This window comes from Oncorhynchus clarkii, chromosome 10 (genome assembly GCF_045791955.1).
Source record: "Oncorhynchus clarkii lewisi isolate Uvic-CL-2024 chromosome 10, UVic_Ocla_1.0, whole genome shotgun sequence".
Lineage (NCBI taxonomy): Eukaryota > Metazoa > Chordata > Actinopteri > Salmoniformes > Salmonidae > Oncorhynchus > Oncorhynchus clarkii.
Window position 1 is genome coordinate 44,022,125 of NC_092156.1, and position 25,559 is coordinate 44,047,683.

At 46.1% G+C, this 25,559-nt stretch overlaps 1 protein-coding gene across 8 annotated transcripts in view; it reads right to left on the bottom strand.

Moving 5' to 3' along the window:
* Window positions 1-25,559, bottom strand: part of LOC139418550 (spectrin beta chain, non-erythrocytic 1-like) — a 99,943-nt gene that overhangs the window by 59,516 nt on the left and 14,868 nt on the right. For 4 of the 8 annotated variants that reach the window (XM_071168108.1, XM_071168107.1, XM_071168104.1 and 1 more), the window contains exon 2: window positions 5,441-5,631. In XM_071168108.1, coding sequence (XP_071024209.1) covers window positions 5,441-5,597 — 157 coding nt within the window. In that variant the 5' untranslated portion in view covers window positions 5,598-5,631. Of the gene's footprint in view, window positions 1-528; window positions 1,119-5,440; window positions 5,632-23,569; window positions 23,643-25,559 lie in introns of those variants that run through there. The other 4 variants (XM_071168110.1, XM_071168109.1, XM_071168103.1 and 1 more) reach the window with 3 other exon arrangements.

Genomic DNA, 25,559 nt, shown 5'->3' on the forward strand with positions numbered 1-25,559 from the left:
TATTGGGTTGTACTCATCTGATTGTGTTTCTTACTATGGCAACGGTGACTTCCGTGCCCATGACCACGCATGGCTTAGGCCACTGACGGAGGCCTGTAATTGGATATGGAGGGCCAGGTGGCCTGGTGATCAGTTGGAGCTGATCTGTCGGGCCAGCCAGTGTTTCTAACTCCCTGAACAGGCCAGACCTGGGACAGGAGCCTGGAGCTACACCGCCCCCTGCGCTATACTCAAACACAGGCCACACAAAATGGAGACGCGGTGTGGGGCCAGAGCTGACCACGCACAACAGGAATAAAGGAAAACATTTTTTTTTTAAGATTTGAGGGAGTAATTTCTTCATCTCTCTGAACTGGGGACTTTTGGATGGACTTTCTGCACTCTAACCCTCAATAACATACATTACATCAGGAGCCAAAAAGCTCTACAGACTTTCCATTTCTTATTCCAGCAGGTTTAGGAAGCCACCAGAATAAGTGTTAATCCAGCCTGCCCCAGGGAAGAGCCAGACTATTAGTAAGCTCTTACCTTGCAGCTGTTTGAATCTCCCCTCCAGGATGTTGGAGTACTGCACTTGGTTAACAAACGCCGCCGGGGAGAGACAGGGCTCCCTGTTTCGCTGGTGGTCCAGCTCCATGTTGGAGCGCTCTCTCCCTCCCTCTCAGCCTAAATCAACCTCAGGTATGGAGCGCTGCAGCGTGGCTGGGCCAGTGGGCTCTCCAGCATAGCACAGGGCCAGCAGGGCTGTCCACAGGACAGGAGCTAGCTATCTACCTGTAGATTCTACTACAGAAGCTACAGGCTTTAGTTGAGGAAAGTTCTGTTAGATTCAAAATGTGCTTTTCTATGGATCGGTTTCCCTCGTAAAATCCCAGTCTAGCAGAGATTATGAGCAGAGCACGCCATGCTATCCCCCACGTACAAAAAAAATATCCTCCTTTGTTTTCTCTCCCCCTTTTTTCACAGAGGTGCATGAGTTTTTCCAAACAAAACTAAGAGCAGAATGTTCTCGTCTCTTTCACCTCTTCTGGAATCTGTGCCACACTCCTTTTCTCTGAGCAAAGTAGAAACCTTTAGAGCAGTAGAAGTTCTCCTCTTCACATTCAGAGTCAAATGAACACTGGCTCTTCCCTCCAAAACGTTGAGCGCGCATTCCGCCTCATACACACACACACACACACATAACACACACACCTTGTTTGAGCACAACAGGAGAACCGGCTGTGGTCGGATGGCTGTGTAAACAGAGCCTGCTGCTCACGGAAAGCTGTGGCATTTGCATAAGGTGTGTTTTAGGGAGGAGCCTGAGAAAAGAGCGGGTGGATGGGCTGGATCAGTGGGGGGCGGCTGGAGGAGTGGTGAGGTGGACTTAACCATTCAGTAAGGTACAGTAGGGAGAGGCAGAAGATGGATCATTCCAATCCTTCACAATGCCACAGTGGTAGTGTAGGAGGTGTGGTCAGCCAGTGAGGTGTCACACAAGCCAGCGTCTACGGTTGTTGTTCTCCCATCCTCTGTCTCAGTCTTACGCGATCACTCTCTTCTCTTTCCGCTTCACGGGACTAAAATAAGGCGTTAAGACAGGAAGGAAGTAGTTGAGAAACTGGCAGCAGCAGCAACACGCTCTTTCCTGCCTGAGCAGCGGAGTGTGATGAGAGAATATGTGTGTGTGTGTGTGTGTGTGTGCTCAATCACTGTCCACTGAGGCCCACCCAATCAAAAAAAGTCTAAGCATCGATTTCTCGCATGTCTTCATACACATGAACACAACGACTTAACGCTACCAAAATAAAAATGTTGATGCATTCCTCAGAAATAAGTGGACGACAGCCGTTTGCAGTGCTCTCGGTTTCTGTGCTCAGCACTTAGCTGCAGCGGCAGCTTGTCCTCCAGTGACCTTGATATGACACACCAAAGCCGTGTTGTTCACTAGAAGCAAAGTAAATGAGCTTTCTTACATGAACTGTCGGGGGGGTAAACCCTTCTCCTTTTCACACAAGTCAGATCAGAGCAAGTGGCTGTGCTAAAATCATACAGGAGCCCCTAGGATACAAGTTTGAAGTTTTGTATTCGGCATAAACATGTACAGGATACACGTGGTACACACCGTCTAACTAAATGCTTCCACGCGGGTTCCTTCTCGACAATGCAACAATAAGAAATGAGAACGGATAAGACTATGAACACAAAGTAAACGGTTCAGTGGAATAGAATAACACATTGTATCTTACGTATAACACAGGAAGGTAGAATTTATAGTTCAATATTTACAAGTGTTTTTGGGAAAGGGGGGATTTGGGGTTCAAGTGATTATAACTGTGTGGTATTTAGCAAGTCAGAATCAGAGTCCGGTCGGAGTGGTTGTGATGTGTGTGTGTGTGTGTAGCATGAATGGGTGAGCGCTAAGGTGTGGGGGTAAGGTAAGGGTACAGCCTGCCCTGTCCATGGGGCACGTGTTCAGATCTGTTGTTTTACAGGCTGTGTTTGGGCTACTTTGGGTTTGGTTGGGTTAAGGCTGTACAGTACAGGAGCCCTGCGGCCTACTCTCATTAGAAGATCTAGGGGGCCAGGGTTTTCAGAGTGACCAGCACTTTATAGAAGGAAGTGGCTTAATGAGGCCCAGAGAACAGACGCAGGCCTCTCACTGGGGGGGGGATTCTGTCGCTGTCGCCAGGGGGTGATGAGAGGAGAGCTCGTGGTGCGCTCATTGCTGTCCTGACAAAATACCAAACATCCCTCTTAACATGCAGGCCTGTAATGAGTGCAGGTCTCTGAGTGTGTGTGTGTAACTGTGCTCACGCCACGGGATAAATAAGCTTCCTTCCTCTAGAAAACAGCTTGTCCGCTTGCTGTACAGAGGGCTGGATAAACAACCCTTTTAGTTTTCACAAGTTGCAGAAAAGAGGGGGGAGTATACGAGGAAGCATTCGGCAGGAGCTCCTGTATGAAGCACGGTGCAATTACAGATAATGGCCCGGTCTACGGACATGAGCAAGACAGTGGAGCAGAGAGGAGAGGGGGAGTGAACCATGTGAGGGTGGGCAGAGGAGTGAGGGGAGAGAGGGAGTGAACCATGTGAGGGGGGGGCAGAGGAGTGAGGGGAGAGAGGGAGTGAACCATGTGAGGGGGGGGCAGAGGAGTGAGGAGAGAGAGAGGGAGTGAACCATGTGAGGGGGGGGGGGGGCAGAGGAGTGAGGGGAGAAAGGGAGTGAACCATGTGAGGGGGGGGGCAGAGGAGTGAGGGGAGAGAGGGAGTGAACCATGTGGGGGGGGGGGGGGCAGAGGAGTGAGGGGAGAGAGGGAGTGAACCATGTGAGGGGAGAGGGGGAGTGAACCATGTGAGGGGGGGTGGGCGAGAGGAGAGGGGGAGTGAACCATGTGAGGAGGGGCAGAGGAGTGAGAGGAGAGGGGGAGTGAACCATGTGAGGAGGGGCAGAGTAGTGAGAGGAGAGGGGGAGTGAACCATGTGAGGGGGGGCGGGGGGGGGAGCAGAGGAGCGATCCACTGGCAGGGCTGAGAGTAAACATCTCCACATCTTGCAACTCCTCCGCAAAGACCAAGGCAGGGAGAGGCGCCCGGGAACATTCCCCACACGCAGCTCAGCACACTCCTGCCCCTGCAAAAGGCACACAGAGGTCATACTAAAACCCCCGAATGGAGGATAGAGGAGGATGTAGAGTATCACTCAGACAGGCCTGTAGACTGATGCTGCTTAGAGGGTCTATTCTGTTCGTCTTCTGCACATTCCTCTCAGTGAGGATATGTGGTGGAGGGGGGGGGGGGGGGGGGCAAGAGATAGAGAAAGAACAACCAGATGCCCCTCTCCGCAGGTCACGGTGTTAGAGTTGAGGCTGTCATGGTGCTTTTCCAACGACACTTAACCCCACACCAGTGGGCCGGCAGTGTTTTATGCTAATGTGGCTCCAGTGTTGTGTTTCCATCAGGAGTGTGACACTAAAGACTTGAGGCAAGCAGAATCAACAACCTCAGTATCATTCAGGACTGTTGCTTTGTGAGAAGGTGATCTAGTTCAGTCAGCCATTGTTCTGTAAATACCAACTGAAAAGTACTTAAGGCCTTGGCTCCAAGTCAGAGCAGGGTCCACCGGAGCCATGGCCCAGTGAGACAGGGGTGCAGTGGCATCAGTGTTCTGGCGCCTCATTACACAGGGCCTCATTACACCCTCTGTGTTCCCTACTCCCCGTCCCTCTGACAGCTCTCTCTGCCCGAGTCTGTCAGTGTGTCGTACCCTGGTTCCTACCTGCCATGTTACCTTCCAGGCATTTCACACTCCAGACAGGTTTGTGAAGACGTTGCGGGACGTCAGATCTTACTAGGCCACACACACACGCACACACTTGGATGAGTCACACCAACACACAAGCAGGAAGTATTCAAATGAACAGCTGAGGGAAGGAGGCAGTCCTAGGCCATGGCAGGAATCAGACCGGTAACCAGAGTGCTGCTGATGAGAGTCACAGTGCTGTTGTGCTCTGGTAGTCCGTAGATACAGACTACACTTGACATAGAGACTCTAATCCTCAGACTACGGAGGCCTGGACGTGACAGTTCGAGCTAGCTGTGCATAGATGAGTCTACACAAACGAGGGAGAAACCCATGCAAATGATCCTGAGCACAGGGGATGTTAGCACCTCCTTCGCTGTGTAGGGGGAGCAGAGGATTAGTCAACAGATAAGAACACAGAGGGGAATCCCATGAATGGAGTGAGAATGAAAGAACAGAACACAAGTAGAGAGCGAGAGAGCGAGAGAGAGAGAGAGAGAGAGAGAGAGAGAGAGAGAGAGAGAGAGAGAACTGCTGCAGCATGTCAAAGAATGTGCACATCAAGCTCCTACTTGCCAAAAGGAGATGGTATCAGTGGCATTCCCAGGAGATGAGTAAAGAGCACACGCACACACCTTGTCAAATACTATATGAAAAGTCCCATCCACTACTCAGGTCACACTAGTTTGTTAGTCAGTTCAGTGTGACCTACTGTAGATGACAAACAGCCAACAGTCTGAATGAGTCTGTTACCACAAGGAGAATGGTTGCTTTTCAATGTGTGATGAGGCTAAACTTTTAAACAGCGCTCTCTCTTCAGCACTATACTATCACATACCACAGTTGGAAGTCGTGGTGTCAGTTTCTGCCTCCAGCATTGAGGGGTGGGGAGGGGTGCGTGTATGTATGTGTGACCACAGAGAGATTTTGTCTGTTTAAATGGTAGAGTGAGAACAGAGGTGGCCGATGCTGCCTCTGGCTGCCTGGTGCTTCCCTCTGCTGGGCCTCCACATTACTGCAACCAGCATGGCTGGTCATGTTCCACAACAGGACGGTGGACTGGGAACACACACTAGTCATACACACCGACAATCACACACACACACCCACACACACACGCAGATGCCGGCGCTAACACCTGGGGCCTTGTCCTACCTGCCAGAGCTTTGATGCGCGAGCGCTCAAAGAGGCGTGCCGAGCTGTTCTCATTGTCCCAGTCGGTCTCTGCGGCCAGGTCCCAGCGGTTGTTGATGTCATTGTACTGCTGCTGGATCTCCTGGCTGTCGAAGTCGGTGGGAGAGATGGTGCTCATGATGGTGACCGGGGCTGGGGGAAAACCATCCAACCTGCAGGGGAACAGAGAAGGGGGGGAGAAAGGTCAGTCGAGGTGCCTTGAAACCGCGTGGAGGTACTTTCCCACTCGAACAAGTTTTTAGATCTGCCCGTCCCTCGTCAACTTTGGAGAACCCTTAATTCAGCCTCTAACACCTCCCGCAGTAAGCTGCAGACTGATAGTCTCACACTTTCATTTGCCACATTTTCTAGCGTGGTATGACAAGGCCGATGCAAATATCAGCTGGGACAGATAGTGAAAATGAAGCCAAGCAGAGACGGAGAAAGGTGAGGGGTGGCTTGGTACAAACGGCACCTGTTGTAGTTTAACTGCCATGCAACCGGCCGTTTACTTAAGATAAATATTTAAAATTGCCATTGTCTCTCATATACCAGAGAAACTGATTGTATTATCTCGACTTGGCAAGAGGAGCAGCTTCATGAGAAAGTCCTATGGTTTTCGTATGCACACAAAAACGTACACACCCACACACGTGCGCGAGGAGCAGATACAGTGCCTTGCGAAAGTATTCGGCCCCCTTGAACTTTGCGACCTTTTGCCACATTTCAGGCTTCAAACATAAAGATATAAAGTGTATTTTTTGGTGAAGAATCAACAACAAGTGGGACACAATCATGAAGTGGAACGACATTTATTGGATATTTCAAACTTTTTTAACAAATCAAAAACTGAAAAATTGGGCGTGCAAAATTATTCAGCCCCCTTAAGTTAATACTTTGTAGCGCCACCTTTTGCTGCGATTACAGCTGTAAGTCGCTTGGGGTATGTCTCTATCAGTTTTGCACATCGAGAGACTGACATTTTTTCCCATTCCTCCTTGCAAAACAGCTCGAGCTCAGTGAGGTTGGATGGAGAGCATTTGTGAACAGCAGTTTTCAGTTCTTTCCACAGATTCTCGATTGGATTCAGGTCTGGACTTTGACTTGGCCATTCTAACACCTGGATATGTTTATTTTTGAACCATTCCATTGTAGATTTTGCTTTATGTTTTGGATCATTGTCTTGTTGGAAGACAAATCTCCGTCCCAGTCTCAGGTCTTTTGCAGACTCCATCAGGTTTTCTTCCAGAATGGTCCTGTATTTGGCTCCATCCATCTTCCCATCAATTTTAACCATCTTCCCTGTCCCTGCTGAAGAAAAGCAGGCCCAAACCATGATGCTGCCACCACCATGTTTGACAGTGGGGATGGTGTGTTCAGCTGTGTTGCTTTTACGCCAAACATAACGTTTTGCATTGTTGCCAAAAAGTTCAATTTTGGTTTCATCTGACCAGAGCACCTTCTTCCACATGTTTGGTGTCTCCCCCAGGTGGCTTGTGGCAAACTTTAAATTACACTTTTTATGGATATCTTTAAGAAATGGCTTTCTTCTTGCTACTCTTCCATAAAGGCCAGATTTGTGCAATATACGACTGATTGTTGTCCTATGGACAGAGTCTCCCACCTCAGCTGTAGATCTCTGCAGTTCATCCAGAGTGATCATGGGCCTCTTGGCTGCATCTCTGATCAGTCTTCTCCTTGTATGAGCTGAAAGTTTAGAGGGACGGCCAGGTCTTGGTAGATTTGCAGTGGTCTGATACTCCTTCCATTTCAATATTATCGCTTGCACAGTGCTCCATGGGATGTTTAAAGCTTGGGAAATCTTTTTGTATCCAAATCCGGCTTTAAACTTCTTCACAACAGTATCTCGGACCTGCCTGGTGTGTTCCTTGTTCTTCATGATGCTCTCTGCGCTTTTAACGGACCTCTGAGACTATCACATTGCAGGTGCATTTATACGGAGACTTGATGATAAATACAATCCACCTGTGTGTAATCATTAGTCATTTAGGTCAACATTGGATCATTCAGAGATCCTCACTGAACTTCTGGAGAGAGTTTGCTGCACTGAAAGTAAAGGGGCTGAATAATTTTGCACGCCCAATTTTTCAGTTTTTGATTTGTTAAAAAAGTTTGAAATATCCAATAAATGTCGTTCCACTTCATGATTGTGTCCCACTTGTTGTTGATTCTTCACAGTTTTATATCTTTATGTTTGAAGCCTGAAATGTGGCAAAAGGTCGCAAAGTTCAAGGGGGCCGAATACTTTCGCAAGGCACTGTACCTGTATAACCGTGATGTCTCTCAGTGAAATCCGTTTGAAGGACGCACACGTCTCAGAACACACACACACCAATTTCTGATGCCACTCTGGCCTGGTGCCAAGGGTCAATGTCACCTAGAACTGGGACAGTAAACCGAAAATTACCGGCTCCCCCTTCCGCTTACCTGAAGCAATTTCCGTACGTAGGTCATTTGTCTACACAACGTTCCTGTAGATCAGGGGTGTCAAAGTCAAATGGACGGAGGGCCAAATAAAAAAATCAGCTACAAGACGAGGGCCGGACTGTTCGAATGTTCATTGAAAAATTTTTAAATGACGCATATAGTCTAGTGAACCTAATTGAACCTACTGAAAACCTAACAAATATATTACAATATGATCAGATAAATAAAGCAATATTTTCTTATGGCTCTGTCAGTAATCTTTAATTTTCAACAGACACAAAAGACAAATTTCCTTTATATAAATATCCCCATAACATGAACATTAAATGAAAGAAACCGGTATTCAAGGCACCATCAGTAGACTATATTTTCTATTTTAGCAAAAGTGGGCTAAATTTACTTCAAAGAAAAAACAATAATAGCAATTTTCTATCATCCACTCAACTGAAATATTTTTAAAATATAATTGGATTGAAATACAAAAAAATAAAGTGCAAAAATCTATTAATCAAAAACAACACTTTGTTTAAGGAGAAGTAACATGCAGTGAAAACAAATATTAAATTTTAACTTTTAAACTTGAACTGAGTAAAAACTCTAAATATGTGATTGCACAGTAATGTTCACTTGTTTGAGGTTGAGGGTGATACTTGGTGGTGTCCCATCTTTTCCACAAGTTCATCAATGTTCGGGGTAAGGCTCTGAGCTGAAGAAATCCTCAGAATTGAGTGGAGGTGTTCAGCAGTAAGTCGACTTCTGTGTGATGTTTTGTTCAGGTTCATCAAAGAAAACAGTTGTTCACACAGGTATGTGCTGCCAAACATAGACAACGTTTGAGCAGCCTGGATGCGCAGCTGGGGCATTGTGCCGGGGAGGAAACGGGCGAACTCCGCAGCACCCACTGCCGCATATTTTGCCCTCAGTGCATCATTGCATTGGAGGTCAATCAACTCCATTTGGAGGTTTGGTGGTGAGCTTTCCACGTCAACAGCAAATGGGTTACCGAGCAGTTCCAACCTGCTTTTTTGTGCTTCAAAGTCAGCAAATCGGCGTCGAAAGTCAGCGGCAAGCATACCTATTTTATCAGCCAACTGTGTGCTCGGGAACGCACTGGTAGAGAGCTTCTCTTTCATGGTCTGGCAGCTGGGAAAGTGGCTCAAATTTTCTTTCCGCATCTGCGTCTCCCACAGAGTCAGTTTGGTTTTAAATGCCTTCACTGTACTGTACATATCAGAGATGACACGATCCCGACCCTGCAGCTGCAAGTTTATTGCATTCAGATGACTCGTAATGTCACACAGAAAAGCCATTTCACACAGAAACATTTCGTCTCGGAGTTGTGTTGTGTCTTTCCCTTTGCTGTCCAAGAACAGACAAATCTCCTCACGAAGCTCGAAACATCTTTGAAGCACCTTTCCCTGGCTTAGCCATCGCACCTCTGTGTGATAAGGCAAATCACCATGCTCCGTTTCTAACTCCGTCAGAAATGCCTTGAACTGGCGGTGATTCAAACCTTTGGCTCTGATAAAGTTAACTGTGCGCGTGATGATGCTCATTACATGCTCCATTTTCAAGGCTTTACCGCACAACGCTTCCTGGTGTATGATACAATGATAAGCTGTCAGCTCACCTGTCGCGTTTTCCTCTTGCATCTTTTCCCGTATCTTCGCCACCAGTCCGCTCCTGTGTCCACACATCGCAGGTGCTCCGTCGGTTGTCAAACCCACGAGTTTTTCCCAAGGCAGCTCCATCTCATTTACACATCTTGACACCTCTTCATACAAATCATGCCCCGTAGTTGTGCCATGCATAGGACGTAAAGCCAAAAACTCCTCTGTCACGCTTAGGTTGGAGTCCACTCCGCGGATGAAAATTGACAACTGGGCAATGTCAGAAATGTCGGTGCTCTCATCCACAGCCAAGGAATATGCAATAAAATCTTTTCCCTTTTTCACAAGCTGCTCTTTTAGATTGATGGACAACTGGTCTACTCTCTCGGCAATGGTGTTTCTGCTCAGACTCACATTTAAAAAGAGTTGCCTTTTTTCTGGGCAAACTTCGTCACAAACTTTAATCATGCAGTTTTTGATGAAATCCCCCTCCGTAAATGGCCGGGCTGATTTAGCGATCTCTTCTGCCAAAATAAAACTGGCCTTGACAGTTGCGTCCGCGTGTGTGTCCGCGTGTTTCGTTTCATAATGTCGTCTCAGATTATACTCTTTCAGTACCGCCACACTTTCTCCACACAGAAGACACACAGGTTTTCCAGCTACCTTCGTGAACATATACTCCGACTCCCACCTTGTTTGAAACCCCCGGTTCTCAGTATCCACCTTCCGTTTTGCCATTTTTGATGGGTATCTGAAAGTTAATTTTACTGTGATGCTGACGACTGCTGTGCCAATAAATATTGAAATGAAGCAGCCTACTGCTCGGTGCGTCACCTTTGCATTGTGGGAAATGTAGTATTGGTGCGTGTAAAAGATCTGCGGGCTGCCGGCTTGCTGCGGGCCGGTTCTAATAATAAATCAAGATCATCCCAGGGGCCGTAAAAAACCTTCTTGCGGGCCGGATGTGGCCCGCGGGCCTTGACTCTGACATATGTGCTGTAGATGGTTCTAAAACCATTATTTGGTCAACAGTAATAACCTATGCATTATGTTGATTAATGCTATGAAAGTATCTGCCTGTCCCCTTTTGGCTGTTAGTGGCTCATTCACACAGCAGCCATCACTCACTCTCCCCACTGTGACATGGAAGAGGGAGAGATACATTCTGACAAGAACAAGCATATGACCGTTGCTTAAAAATGCTATTTTGGGACAAATACAGTTTTCAAAGCAACGTTGCTGTTCTAGTTACAGAGGGGAGAGTCGCAGCTCTCTCTGAGTAGATCATTTATTTCTCCCCTCTTAGAGGCAATCTAGCTAGGTGTTTTGAGTTCCCATTTCCTCAGGTGGTGTATAATATAGACTATAGGGCGATATGCACAAAGATGTTGTCAAATTCTCTGAAGAGCCAAAAAATAAATCTGATAATTCTGGATCCTAAAATATCAAGCATGCATTCTCTCAATATGTTAGATGAAGTAGCTTACTTTTCATCATAGGCTACCACCTCAGTTGTCTTACTGACACTGGAGAAAATTCTAGAGCCCTACCATGAATGTAAAGTAACTGCCCAGAAAAAATATAAAATGGTTGTATTTACTGTTCGAGCAAAATAGTTCTCACAATATAAAACTTTTTCCATGTCGCCCCAGCTCTAGCACCTCCCCGAAACTTAATTGACTTCTGATTGATCGTTAAACATTGACCATCACCAACAGCTTCAGAATCCAAGTGGGAAAAACTGCCCTTCGAGTGGTACAGCGGTCTTAGGCGCTACGTCACAGTGCTATAGGTGTCACTACAGATCCGTTATCGATCCTGGGCTGTGTCGCAGCCGGCCCGCGACCGGGAGACCCATGAGGTGGCGCACAATTGGCCCAGCGTCGTCCGGGTTAGGGGAGGGTTTGACTGGACGGGATGGACTTGTCCCGTCGCGCTCTAGCGACTCCTGTGGCGGACCGGGGCTTGCAGGCTGACACGGTGGCCAGTTGGTGCTTCCACCGACACATTGGTGCGGTTGCCTTCCGGGTTAAGCGAGCATTGTGTCAAGAAGCAGTGCGGCTTGGCAGGGTTGTGTTTCGGTGGAGGCATGGCTCTCGACCGTCGCCTCTCCCGAGTCCGTACAGGAGTTGCAGCGATGGGACAAGACTAACTACCAACTGGATATCATGAAATTGGGGAGAAAAAAGGGTAAAAAGTACAAGGGATCTGAAATCCAGACATCAAATACGGTGTTAGATACAGCAGGATGGGTGGGTAAGTAAGTTGCCTTGCACCAGCCTTGGGTTGTGCAAGCTGGAACAGCTCATAGGGGCAGGAGTCTCTCTCCTGTTTCTGTAGCGTGAGGCAGCTTGATGTACAAGTACACTCGCCCGGACAGGACGCTAGTCTACCACAGTGCCTTACCCCAAATCTGTGTCAAGCAGAGTCGCATCAGGTCCCATTTCTACAGTCTTTGGTATGACTCGGCCGAGGATCTAACTCCCAACCTTTCAATCTCAGGGCGGACACTAATCACAGGGCACTGAGTTGGTGGGTGGGTGCACTAGACCAACTCGTCCATGTACTGTCCAGAAGTAGATCTCTGGGTAATGACTGAACTCAGGAGCCAGGAGAGGACAGAGAAGTGCCACGGCCATGCACTGCTCCTTCCCAGAACCTCTCCTTCCTTTCCCTGTGTTCTGACTAAGCTGTGGCACGGTAAGAGTTAAAGCCCCACCATGGAGAGGGGAAAGGGAGATACCTAGTCAGTTGCACAACTGAATGCATTCAACTGAAATGTGCATTCCGCAATTAACCCAATCCCCTCTGAATCAGAGAGGTGTGGGGGGCTGCCATAATCGACATCCACGTATTCGGGGCCCGTTGAACAGTGGGTTAACTGTGGGGGGGTAGGTGGGTTCAGGTTTCTCCCTGGCTAAAGTGACTACCCCCTCTATCTTCTCTGACAGCTATACGGCCTCCCCTCCCCGTGGGGAATCTATTCAGATTGAAACCCAGACAGTTAACTAAAAAGGCCCATTAGAAAAAAAGGCCCATTAGACACGGCCTGTTTGTTTATGAGGACAGATAACAGATCGGATCTGTCTGTTTATCAAGGCCATGTTTGTTTGTTCTGTTGTGTCTGGCTTTGTGTCTGTCGTAAGGCTCTTAGTGGGATCTAGGGGTGGGGGTTGAGTAGTAGGGCTGCTGTGGTAAAGGCCGTCCACATGCTTCGGTTCAGCTCGGCTAGGCAAAGCGAACGAGGGTGCTCGCATACACTCTTAAAAAGGCTTTAAAAACCAAGACAAAAGCACCAATAGTACAGTTTGTCCATCTTGAGACGCCGTAAATAACTCAAGACGTCGGTCACAAATGTTTACGTTTTTTGCAGAGATCATAGTTGCACAACTTGACATCTAAACTAAGATGTTTGGTGCATTATTTCTCAAGTGAAAAATGTGTGCGAAAACGTGCCGTCTACCGTTAAATGACAACAAACAAATCATTGAAGAATCCCTACTGTTGACCAATCAGACAAAAGGGCGTCGGCTTCGGCTTCCCGAAAGGCCAAAAGTAAAAAAATGTAAATACCTTGGCCAAAATGAACAAAAACGTCACAAAATATCGACATAATATATGCACAAACTGTTCCGAACTGTTTCGAATGGGAAGCACGCGGACGCCTTAAGGCTTGGGGTCTTTATGTCGAAGCGATAGCGAGGCTGCTCCCCTGTCCTCAAATCAGGCTGACCGGCAGGCCTTCTGCTCCAGGCTCCATCTCTCCCTGCAGGAGGCTGTCTTAATCCAGAAGGCTGGGCCAGAGCATGCTGCCGCTCTCCCTCCACCAGGATAGACAGCTCCTGCTGCTCCATGCTCTGCTATAGGAGACCACTCATCCGCTGAGTTAGTGTCAGCACTACTATCACATGAACTGGGAAATAGGGACGAGTAGACCTGCCAGAGGAGAGTTGACCTGCTACGAGAGCCATTTTCAAAATATTTGTAAATATGCATGCAGGCAAGTATGCACACACTGACTCACCCCCTAATTTAGACATCAATTAGGCCTAGCTAAATCCATACTCCAAGAATGACACCATTAATACAGACGGATCCGTCTGGGAAAAACAGAGGAACTTAAGTCTCATATATTCAGCAGATCCAGCAGAATGTGATGTCCTGCAGTATTGAGCATTCACAGTCTCACATGGAGTATTCTGTCTCTTCTCCTGAGTCTGTCTTCCCTCGGCTATATCAAAAAAGGTTTCCCTCTAATAAGCAGGAAGCATCAAGGTAAGAAATGTGGACATATTCCAATGAAAGAACATTTGTCATTCCCAGTCCCTACTCCAAATAAACTGACAATAGACAGAGGCCAGGAATGGAGAGAACAGAAATAGTTCATATAAAAGGGGACACCTTGTGGAGGATGGGGTGTTAAAACAAGATATATTATATGTGAGACAGGGCAGGATGTCTGTAGGGGCTCAGAGAACACTCCAACGGCGCATTTCCATTCAGGATTTACCCCAGTATTTCAGGATTTCCATTCAGGATTTACCCCAGTGTTTTACCCAAAAGGGTGAGACTTGTCTGTTTCCATCTATGCGGTCCGGCATCCGTGTCTCACTGGTCCATGGCTCCAGTGGACCTGCTTTTACCTGGGGCCAAAGCCAGGCCACCGGTACTTTAACACCTTCTTACAAAGCAACAATCTTGACGAAGCAGAGGTTGTTGATTTTACTCTCCCGAGTTCTTATAGCTCAGAGAGTAGGATTGTCAAACTGTACTTAGCACGTCTGAACAGGATCGGCAGTGAATCTCTTTTGTGTTCACACAGCCAAGACCTTGAAGTCGTCAGCCACTCAGCATTGTTAAAATACTCCAAACCAGAAGGTGGCAGTAGCATTGTTTGACAATGCATGTCCGTGTGTGTTGCTTAGTGGTCTACATTCCAATGTCGGTCTAGCTAGCTGCGCTAATGTTGCTATTTTGTAGAAATCCCTTGTTGATACTAGCCAGATGGCCACAGCTAGATAACTACCTAGCAAGAGAACGAAGAAACAATTTAATTCACTCTCCATAATCCAATACTGCCAGTACCAGCACATAGCTAGCTAGCTAAACATTTGGCTAACATTAGCATATTCTCTAGTTAGCGCAACATAGCTAGCTAGCTAAGGACACTGCACTAATTCGGCAGCTGTTTCATGGAATCTAATCTATTGTGTTGCACGGTAAAAAAACAAACAGTTTGGTACTAGAATTTTTGTTACGTCCGGTACTCCTGTCAAATGTGTCTCACATGATTGAGATGATCAAAGTTTGCCCATCAGGGTCATCACTAGTTCCCACAGCCACAAAGTCATAATTATGCTAAACCCCACCTAATCCTACAGTAGTGTTATGTGCATTGCGTCTGTGCACTTAGCCATCCCATAGCCTACATTGCATATGAAGTGTGACAGCAGTGTCTGGAAGTCTATTGGTATCTGCCAGCATGATAGTAGATAGCACAATGACTGGAAGTCTATGGGTATCTGTCAGCATGATAGTAGTCTATGGGTATCTGTCAGCATGATAGTAGATAGCACAATGACTGGATGTCTATGGGTATCTGCCAGCATGATAGTAGATACCCATAGACTTCCAGTCATTGTGCTAACGCTAGTAATAAAACCCAACATGCAACAATTTCAAAGATTTTACAGAGTCAGGTCATAGTAGGAAATCAGTCAATTGAAATGAATGAATTAGGCCCTAATTTATGGATTTCACATGACTGGGCATGGGCCCATCCACTGGGGAGCCAGGCCCACCCACTCAGAATGAGTTTTTCCCCCACAAAAGGGCTTTATTACAGGCAGAAATAATCCTCAGCACCCCTCCCCCATAGACGATCTCGCAGGTGAAGAAGCCGGATGTGGAGGTCCTGGGCTGGTGTGGTTATACATGGTTTGCGGTTGTGAGTCCAGTTGGATGTACTGCAAACTTTTCTAAAAACGACACACTACCTCAAAACATGAGACATCTGTGGCATTGAGTTGTGTGACAAAACTGCACATTTTAGAGTGGCCTTTAATTGTCCCCCAGCACAAGGTGCACATGTGTAATGATCATGCTGTTTAATCAACTTCTTGACATGCCACACCTGTCAGGTGGATGGATTATCTTGGTAAAGGAGAAATGCTCACTAACAGGGATGTAAACAAATGTATGCACAACATTTGGGAGAAATACGCTTTGTGTGCGTGTGTATGGAAAATGTCTGGGATCTTCTACAAGTACAAATGGCAAGTTCGTCGCAACCCGGGTTGGCACGCAGCAGGTACCGCTTTTGTTCTAGTAATAAAAGGAACGGCCTCCCACTGTGATAAATACCTATTGGCAGCGAAAGTCTCAGTGTGTTTCATGTCACACGCCTAATGGATCCACAACAACACTATAGAGCTTATATTAACTTAAAACACTGGCAACACACTGATGTGGGGGTAAGTCTCCATGGAAATGCGTACTAGTGAATGTACGGTTATGCATTCATGGGACTCTTAGCTAGTGATGTAATATGTTCGATGAACATGGACCAGGGCAGTGAGTCTTTGTGACAGATTGATGGGACCGAATAAAGCGGTCTGTAATAACATCTCACAGGACCATCTATTCCACTGCCTAAAACATACTTCATCAAGGGCCTTACGGTGAAATCACATTTTTTTAACCTTTATTTAACTAGGCAAGTCAGTTAAGAACAAATTCTTATTTTCAATGACGGCCTAGGAACAGTGGGTTAACTGCCTGTTCAGGGGCAGAACGACAGATTTGTACCTTGTCAGCTCTGGGGTTTGAACTTGCAGCCTTCCGGTTACTAGTCCAACGCTCTAACCACCAGGCTACCCTGCCGCCCCAATGAGTCAGCCTACGGAACGGAGACGGGGGACGGAACACAGACGCCTTGCTACAGCACATAACGTAACACAGGCGCAAGCGGCACTCCACTCCTCACACATGTAAATATCAAAACAACGAGAAGAAGAAGCAGGGTAAATCCCATTAGTCAGATTAGGAAGTGGCTCAGAATAGAAACTCAGTCATTATCCTTGGATTAAAGCAAGACAGGAGGAACAGTCGGCAACGCCTCCCTCCAGTCCACCCCCGCGACCCGCCGATCCCGTTACCTCCCCACAGACAGACAGGCAGCCATGATGGGCCCTCTGGGGATGACTGACTGACCAGGCCCCTGCTAGAGCCTGGAAGAGCTTTGGTCATTGGTACCTGGAACCAACGCAACAAGAGGAGGACATCGCGTTCCCCGGACGAACGGGCGGCCATGGCTACCACCACTTCCTGTACTTGGAGCAGGGGTATGACGGGAATGGTGATGGGTGGGTGGGGGGGAGGGGAATAGGGGGAAGGAGATGGTACTAGGGGACTGTGGGTGTATCCCTGCTATGGCTAGGAGGAGCTGGGGCTCAGTGTCTGGACTAATCACTCCTGATTGGATCAGATACACAATCCCCTGACCCACTATGACACAGACCCTCACACTTCCACAGCCTCCAATACAGGGCACAACACACATGCTACGATACACCCAGCCTATGACGTAGCCTACGACACACAGCCTCCGTCTGACACAACATAGCCAATAGACACCGCTTCGAACCTAGCCAATAGACACCGCTTCGAACCTAGCCAATAGACACCGCTTCGAACCTAGCCAATAGACACCGCTTCGAACCTAGCCAATAGACACCGCTTCGAACCTAGCCAATAGACACCGCTTCGAACCTAGCCAATAGACACCGCTTCGAACCTAGCCAATAGACACCGCTTCGAAACTAGCCAGCCTCCCCACTGAGTCTAGAATACACACCTCTGAACACAGCCTCCTCCGAAACAGCATCCCACAATATTGTTCTACAAAGTTAATGAGGCAAAAAGATGAAATGTTTCATCATGATACCTGGCTGTCACCACCACTCTATCCTCCAAAACGCGTCGTCACACTAGTCATATCAACCTTAGAAAAGTGCAATTCATAAAGTTTAAAAAATGACAGTTTAAAATGGCCTTCTCTGATATCTAATGAGTGAATTACAATATTCCCCTGGTCACTGATGAAGGTGATGAATTGGAGGGGATATAAATCAATAGGGCTTAGAGCTGGGGAGGGAGGGCCAGACAGGACCCAGGAGGAGTGTGTCTGCCTGCAGGGGATGAGGTGACAGGGCTTTGTTGGGACTGTCTGCTCCATACACACAAGCCAGAAATAGAGAGCCTACAGCTTTCTCACACATGCAGTCTTTTAATACACTAACTACATACCAACAAATAACCTCCTTTATGCACATATTCATTCCCGTCACACACGTCCTCCAACTCACACACCCACCAACCCCATCTTAGCAAATGAACCCCTTACACTCGTGGAAACCGGCCTATATGGATAGGGCTAAATTGAAATGTTTCTTAATGAAGAAATATGTAATGCATAATTAGTGGACCCCAGGAAGAGTAGCTGCTGCTTCCGTAAAAGCTCAATGGGGATCCAAATAAACAAAAACCCCTGGTAGCAATTAAAAGGGAACCGTTTGGAGATTATGGGGAAATTATTCAGTTCCTGTTCAGAAAATTGACAGTTCACCTGACAAGACTGAATGCAAACATTACAATGTTGATTTTATGAGCATTTTACATTTACTGTACTTTGCCACATGTGTTGTTAACGAAAGCTTTCACAAGGCAATTCAGAAAAGCATGAGTCATGAGTGCATTCAGGTGTGTGGCCTATGGCAAATTTTCTTCAGAATACAACAAATGGGCTCATTCTGGTAGGTCATCCCTGTGTATGACGCCATGTCCTCTTGTAACTGTACATCAAACATAGTGATCATAAACAATGACACGATATTACATATGGAAATGTGAAGTGCAACTTTAGACTCACAGGTGTTGGACTTTCTCTATATGCCGTCAAAGCAGCATTTATTATAATCCTCAACGCCTCATCTTTCAAAATACATCGAGTCCTCGTAATTTATAGCTTTTTCCCCCCTCACCTCAGACGACAAAATAAATTTGCTAAATTAGCAGAAGGGATGGGGGCAACATTTTGTCGCACGGTGCTCAAGTTCAGAACGGCTGTCAGACATTATCCCATACAGCGTTGTGAAGCGGAGACCCCGAGCTCTGACGTCATGTATAGCACGTTACTGTACAGCCACTGCGTCCCAATTAAGACGCTTATCAGTGTCCAAATCTGCCATTGTCAACCCGTATATAAGGGTACAAGTGTAAAGCGCTACCACCTCCCTAATCACCCTTAATGTATGATGTATAGACAATTTGGGTGACACTCCTCCCTGCAGTGCAGCTGACCCCGTAATAATCATATCAGCTTTATTCCCCCTCTACTCGTCATTGTGCGCCTGCCTCGTGTTGACAGCCATTATGGTGGAAGAGCATGTTTACGTCTGCCGAGCTGTTGCAGTGGACTTACGGGACAAACCTATGAGCCTCAACCCAAAATGGATGATGTACTAAATGTGCCAAGGTTGTCCTGGATAAAAATCGCCTTGTGACTCTTTAACAGAGACAGAGGAGAGAAAAAAAAGAAAAAAAAGAGTGTGGCGGTCATAAACCAACAAGATGTCACAGCTAGAATGGGGTACTAAGATGGTGGAGTGCGTAGATACCGAACGCTGTGGAACTCTTCCTGTACACACCATTCATCACCATGAAAAACTGTCAACCGGGCTTTTGTCTCAAGAGTGTGCGTGTGTGAGAGAGAGATCACAACAGATCAGTGCGTCTTCAGGTCACTACAGATTAACATTACTTTAAGGGGACATTTATCTTTCTAATCTTGAGATGGAAAAAAAACTGACTAAAATATGCAGGGTTCGCATTAGCTTTCAGAAAATCAGCATTTTCAAAAACGCAGACAATCAAAATCTGCATTTTAAACCACTTCGCCTGTGTTTTATATTGAAAGTCTGTTCTTTCTCTTCAAGCGATAAGGGGCGTGCAACTATAGTTTATCTTGACAAAAAATACATTAGTGCAATACATTTGGCAGAAACAACAGACAGAAGGGCACCGCTATTCGGCTAGCAGCCACACAAGCAAATTAGCTTAAAAATAACTTTCGCAAAAATGATGCATGGCCATCACATTTTTAATATTTATCATAAAAATATATATGAATCCAGCTACATTGCCTAATGTTCCCAAACCGCTCACCCTGCTCTGCTGCCAGCAAGAAAAACCCCAGATTAAAACCCTGCTTCAACAGTTAGAAGGAGAGGATACTATTTTGCAATGCTATGGTGATGCAAAGGGGAAGTGACAGAACACCAGTTCTCTTAAATTAGCTACAAGCTAGATCTAGGACAGGCTATTCTTTCCAGAATTGGAGGAAGGTAGAGCTAGGACGATAAACCGAAGATTATCACCCCCGACCATACTGATCACTTAACGCAGGCATTTTGCTGATAACACATGCGCCACGCTGATCCTCAACACGGGGGCCCCTCAGGGGTGCGTGCTCAGTCCCCTCCTGTACTCCCTGTTCACTCATGACTGCGCGGCCTGGCACTACTCCAAAACAATCATTGCGTTTTCTGATGAAACCACAGTGGTAGGCCTGATCACCGACAACGATGAAACAGCCTATAGGGAGGAGGTCAGAGACCTGACCGTGTGGTGCAAGGACAGCAACTTTCCTCAACGTGATCAAGACAAAGGAGATTAGAGGTCGACCGATTATGATTTTTTTTCAATGCCGACCGATACTGATTATTGGAGAACCAAAAAAAGCCTATACCGATCGGTATATAATGACAATTACAACAATATTGAATTAACACTTATTTTAACTTAATATAATACATCAATAAAATCAATTTAGCCTCAAATAATGAAACATGTTCAATTTGGTTTAAATAAATGCAAAAACAAAGTGTTGGAGAAGAAAGTAAAAAGTGCAATATGTGCCATGTAAAAAAGCCAACGTTTAAGTTCCTTGCTCAGAACATATGAAAGCTGGTGGTTCCTTTTAACATGAGTCTTCAATATTCCCAGGTAAGAAGTTTTAGGTTGTAGTTATTATATGAATTATGGGACTATTTCCCTCTATACCATTTGTATTTCATTAACCTTTGACAATTGGATGTTCTTATTGGCACTTTAGCATTGCCAGTGTAACAGTATAGCTTCTGTCAATAGCCATTTCACATCGTTTACACCAGCCTAATCTCGGGAGTTGATAGGCTTGAAGTCATAAACAACTGCTGGCGAACGCACAAAAGTGCTGTTTGAATGAATGCTTACGAGCCTGCTGCTGCCTACCATCGCTCAGTCAGACTGCTTTATCAAATCATAGACTTAGTTATAACATTATAACACACAGAAATACGAGCCTTAGGTCATTAATATGGCCGAATCCGGAAACTATCATCTCAAAAAGAAGACATTTATTCTTTCAGTGAAATACGGAACCGCTCCGTATTTTATCTAACGGGTGGCATCCATAAGTCTAAATATTCCTGTTACATTGCACAACCTTCAATGTTATGTCATAATTACGTAAAATTCTGGCAAATTAGGCAGCCCAAACTGTTGCATATACACTGACTCTGCGTGCAATGAACGCAAGAGAAGTGACAATTTCACCTGGTTAATATTGCCTGCTAACCTAGATTTCCTTTAGCTAAATATGCAGGTTTAAAAATATATAATTCTGTGTATTGATTTTAAGAAAGGCATTGATGTTTATGGTTAGGTACACATTGGAACAACGATACGCACCGCATCGATTATATGCAACGCAGGACACGCTTGATAAACTAGTAATATCATCAACCATGTGTAGTTAACTAGTGATTATGATTGATTGATTGTTTTTTATAAGATAAGTTTAATGCTAGCTAGCAACTTACCTTGGCTTACTGCATTCGCGTAACAGGCAGGCTCCTCGTGAGGCAGGTGGTTAGAGCGTTGGACTAGTTAACTAAGGTTGCAAGATTGAATCCCCCGAGCTGACAAGGTAAAAATCTGTCGTTCTGCCCCTGAACGAGGCAGTTAACCCACCGTTCCTAGGCTGTCAATGAAAATAAGAATGTGTTCTTAACTGACTTTCCTAGTTAAATAAAAGGTGTAAAATTTTTTTATTTTTTTTAAATATCGGCCAAATAGGTGTCCAAAAATACTGATTTCCGATTGTTATGAAAACCTGAAAATCGGCCCTAATTAAATCGGCCATTCCAATTAAAATCGGTCGACCTCTAGAGATTGTGGACTACAGTAAAAGGAGGACCGAGCACACACCCATTCTCATCGACGGGGCTGTAGTGGAGCAGGTTGAGAGCTTCAAGTTCCTTGGCGTCCACGGAACCAACAAACTAACATGGTCCAAGCACACCAAGACAGTCGTGAAGAGGGCACGACAAAACCTATTCCTCCTCAGGAATGAAAAGATTTGGCAAGGGTCCTCAGATCCTCAAAAAGTTTTACAGCTGCACCATCGAAAGCATCCTGACTGGTTGAATCACTGCCTGGTATGACAACTGCTCTGCTTCCGACCGCAAGGCACTACAGAGGGTAGTGCGTATGGCCCAGTACTTCACCGGGGCCAAGCTTCCTGCCACCCAGGACCTCTATTTTTTATTTATTTTTCACCTATACCAGGCGGTGTCAGAGGAAGGCCCAAAGAATTGTTAAAGACACCAGCCACCCTAGTAATAAGACTGTTCTTTCTGCTACCGCACGGCAAGCGGTACCGGAGGAGCAAGTCTAGGTCAAAAAGGCTTCTTAACAGCTTCTACCCCCAAGCCATAACACTGCTGAACAGTTAATCAAATGGCTACCCGGACCATTTGCATTGTCCCCACCCCACATTTTTACGCAGCTGCTACTCTGTTTATTATCCATGCATAGTCCCTTTACCTCTACCTACATGAACATATTACCTCGACACCGGTGCCCACCCCCCCACACACACATTGACTCTGTACTGGTACCACCTGTATATAGCCCCACTATTGTTATTTACTGCTGCTCTTTAATTATTTTTTATTCTTGTCTTACTTTTTATTGTTTGGGTATTTTCTTTAAACTGCAATGTTGGTTAAGGGCTTGTAAGTAAGCATTTCACTGTAAGGTCTACACCTATTGTATTCGGGACATGACAAATTTTGATTTGATATCGTTCATTACAATAAGTAGCCTATTCAAGAGAAATGTGATGTTTGAAATGAAATACGTTTTCTAATATGGGTGATTGTGTCATTAACAATCGATGGCTACAACCATCAAATTAGTAGTATTAAAAAAAACTGGTCCACATTAATGCTATAAACGTATTTATCATTATCGCATCAATACAGGCAATTTATCGCGATATTTGTCCACATGGCCCAGCTCTAGAAGGAAGACTAGTGTTGGTGGCTGTTCTGGCACGGAGAGGGCATCACCTTCAGGAGAACGATGGGAGCTTGGAAGAACGAGGGAAAGCAGGACAGAGCAAGCAGCATCACAGGCAGCATCACCACCCCTCTTTCCTCGCTCTCCATTCTCTCCCTCCGTCCCTGACCTTCTTTCCTCTCCGCTAGCTGGTCTGTTTTTCACTGCACCAGTTAATCAGGGATAAATGGAGCCCAGCACAGTCGCCAGGAGGGAATTATCCCAGCGCACAACATGCCAGATGAGCACACGCGCCACACTACGCCCGGGGGATGGGGCCACACTTCACTCCCTCACCCAGACAGACAGACGGGCTGTAAGCCTGGCCATGCATCCGATCCCCCCAACACCACAACAATACTTAAGCTTGCTTTGTCAGACAGAGAATACAGTCTTATAGGAACCACACACACACCGCTCATCAAATCATTTAGTTCTGCCAGTCCCAGAGCTGAACTGTGGAAAATAAGGATGGAGGCTGCATGACCACCCAGACAAACCCCCCACAGCACTGGATGATGTTTCTCTATCCCAGGTGTATTCAACTCTTACCCTATGAAGTCCAGAGCCTGCTGGTGTTCTGTTCGACCTGATAATTAATTGCACCCACCTGGTGTCCCAGGTCTAAATCAGTCCCTGATTAGAGGGGCACAATGAAAAGATGCAGTCAAACTGGCTTCTAGGTCCAGAGTTGAGTTCTAGGCCTATATGCTAATAATCAGGAATTATAATCACTGCAACAAGACCCCTCTACCCACAGCCTCTCCTCTCCGGGGGGGGGTAACCCCTCTCTGGCTCAGTCAGTCAAGCTCAGATGGGGTAGGGGCGAGATCCCCAAAAAGCCCAGCACAAAGCCCATCTCGCCAGTGGCCCGACACAATGGAGGAGTCAGCAGAACAAGGGGCCAGCAGCTCACGCCTTTCCTGTTTGCAGAAATTAGGTGGCCAGAGACACACATGTATCAGAGGGCCACTCACAGAGGCGCTGATCCAGCCCTGAATGCTTTTCTGAATAGAGCAGCGGCGGCCCATTGTCAAGCCTGTAGCGTCGCATTCATCAAACCCCCCACCCCAGAATGCTCACCAACACAGAGTCCTCCAGAGAGAGAACGCCCTCTCCATGACATACTCTCCTATTTCTCTCTCCATCACTTCAACACCTCTACCACCCCCACATCTCTCCAAGAAACGTCTGTTTCGTTTTCCCCATCAGTGGCCATTCAAACCCACTCTCATTAGCCAGATTGATTCACTCATACAACGACACTCATCATGCCATTGCTGCGCTCACCCACGTCATGCATTCACCCGCGGAACACGCGTACCAGGCGCTCAAGGCTTTTATCCATATAAAACCACCCACATAAACCTCTACAGGAACAATCTACTACATGCTTAATCTAGTGGAACACTCACAGACAACTAAAGACAGTTTCTTATAGGCATACATGTATTGTAATGTGACACACCAGAGACTTTTTAGGCCTATTCTCTCATTTGTGGCTAGCTGAAATTCAGTTGTGTTTAAAACTGAACACCTTTTTAGCAAAAATGTGACCGACAGGTTGGATTCGGTCTTACGTAGCAAAATTTGACTGTTTTTTATTTTATTTATTTTTTACATTGGATAAAAGTAGAGACTCAGAGGTAGAAAATGGTATATCATGCACTACAGTCAAGGAACAATGGGAAAGTAATTCTGCTTTGAAAGTTGATAAACTTTTAACTTCACTTTCGAAAAAATGGCCCTTAAATGTTTTGGTACCTAATGAAGAGCTCTTCTTAGTCTACACCCATTCAGCATCGCTCGCACGCTCTTCAGCTTTATCCCCAACCATCTCTTTAAAGATTCACACGCGAGGCTAAGTTTTCAAGACTAAAGGCTGGCTTATACTATGGTTGTGGTCGTAAATTTAAATCTGGAGTGCCAGAGTGTGCTCTGGGCGTTCGTAAACTCAGAGCGTTGTCAGATTGCGTTTCGCTCACGGAGTGTTCAGAGCGCACACTGGACGCTCCGGCGACTGCAACTGTGCAGATGGCAATGATTTTATTCAGCTTTTTTGCCAACGTTTACTGACACCGGTCATATTCAGCAGGTGTTGAGTGTTTGTAAATTTGTCAGTTATTCTGCGCTCTGGCACACTCAGACCAGAGTGCTCTGAAATCTGAGTAGATAGACGTAGCTGGTAAATTCACTCTGGCTATCGACCGTTGTCACAGTGACATCATAGCTAGCTCAATGAACCATAATGAACCATAATGAACCATCAATGAACCATAATCCCAACTCAGAGCGTTACTACCCTGCATGAATCTGCAGGTAGCTAACCAACCAGGTCTTGTAACTACCCATCCTGGATCCGGGAGCGTTGTCATCAACTGACACTAATTAGCATAACGCAACGGACATAAATATTACTAGAAAATATTCATGAAATCACAAGTGAAATATATTGAAACACAGCTTAGCCTTTTGTTAATCACCCTGTCATCTCAGATTTTGAAAAATATGCTTTACCACCAAAGCAAGACAAACATTTGTGTAAGTTTATCGATAGCCTAGCATAGCATTATGCCTAACTAGCAGCAGGCAACCTGGTC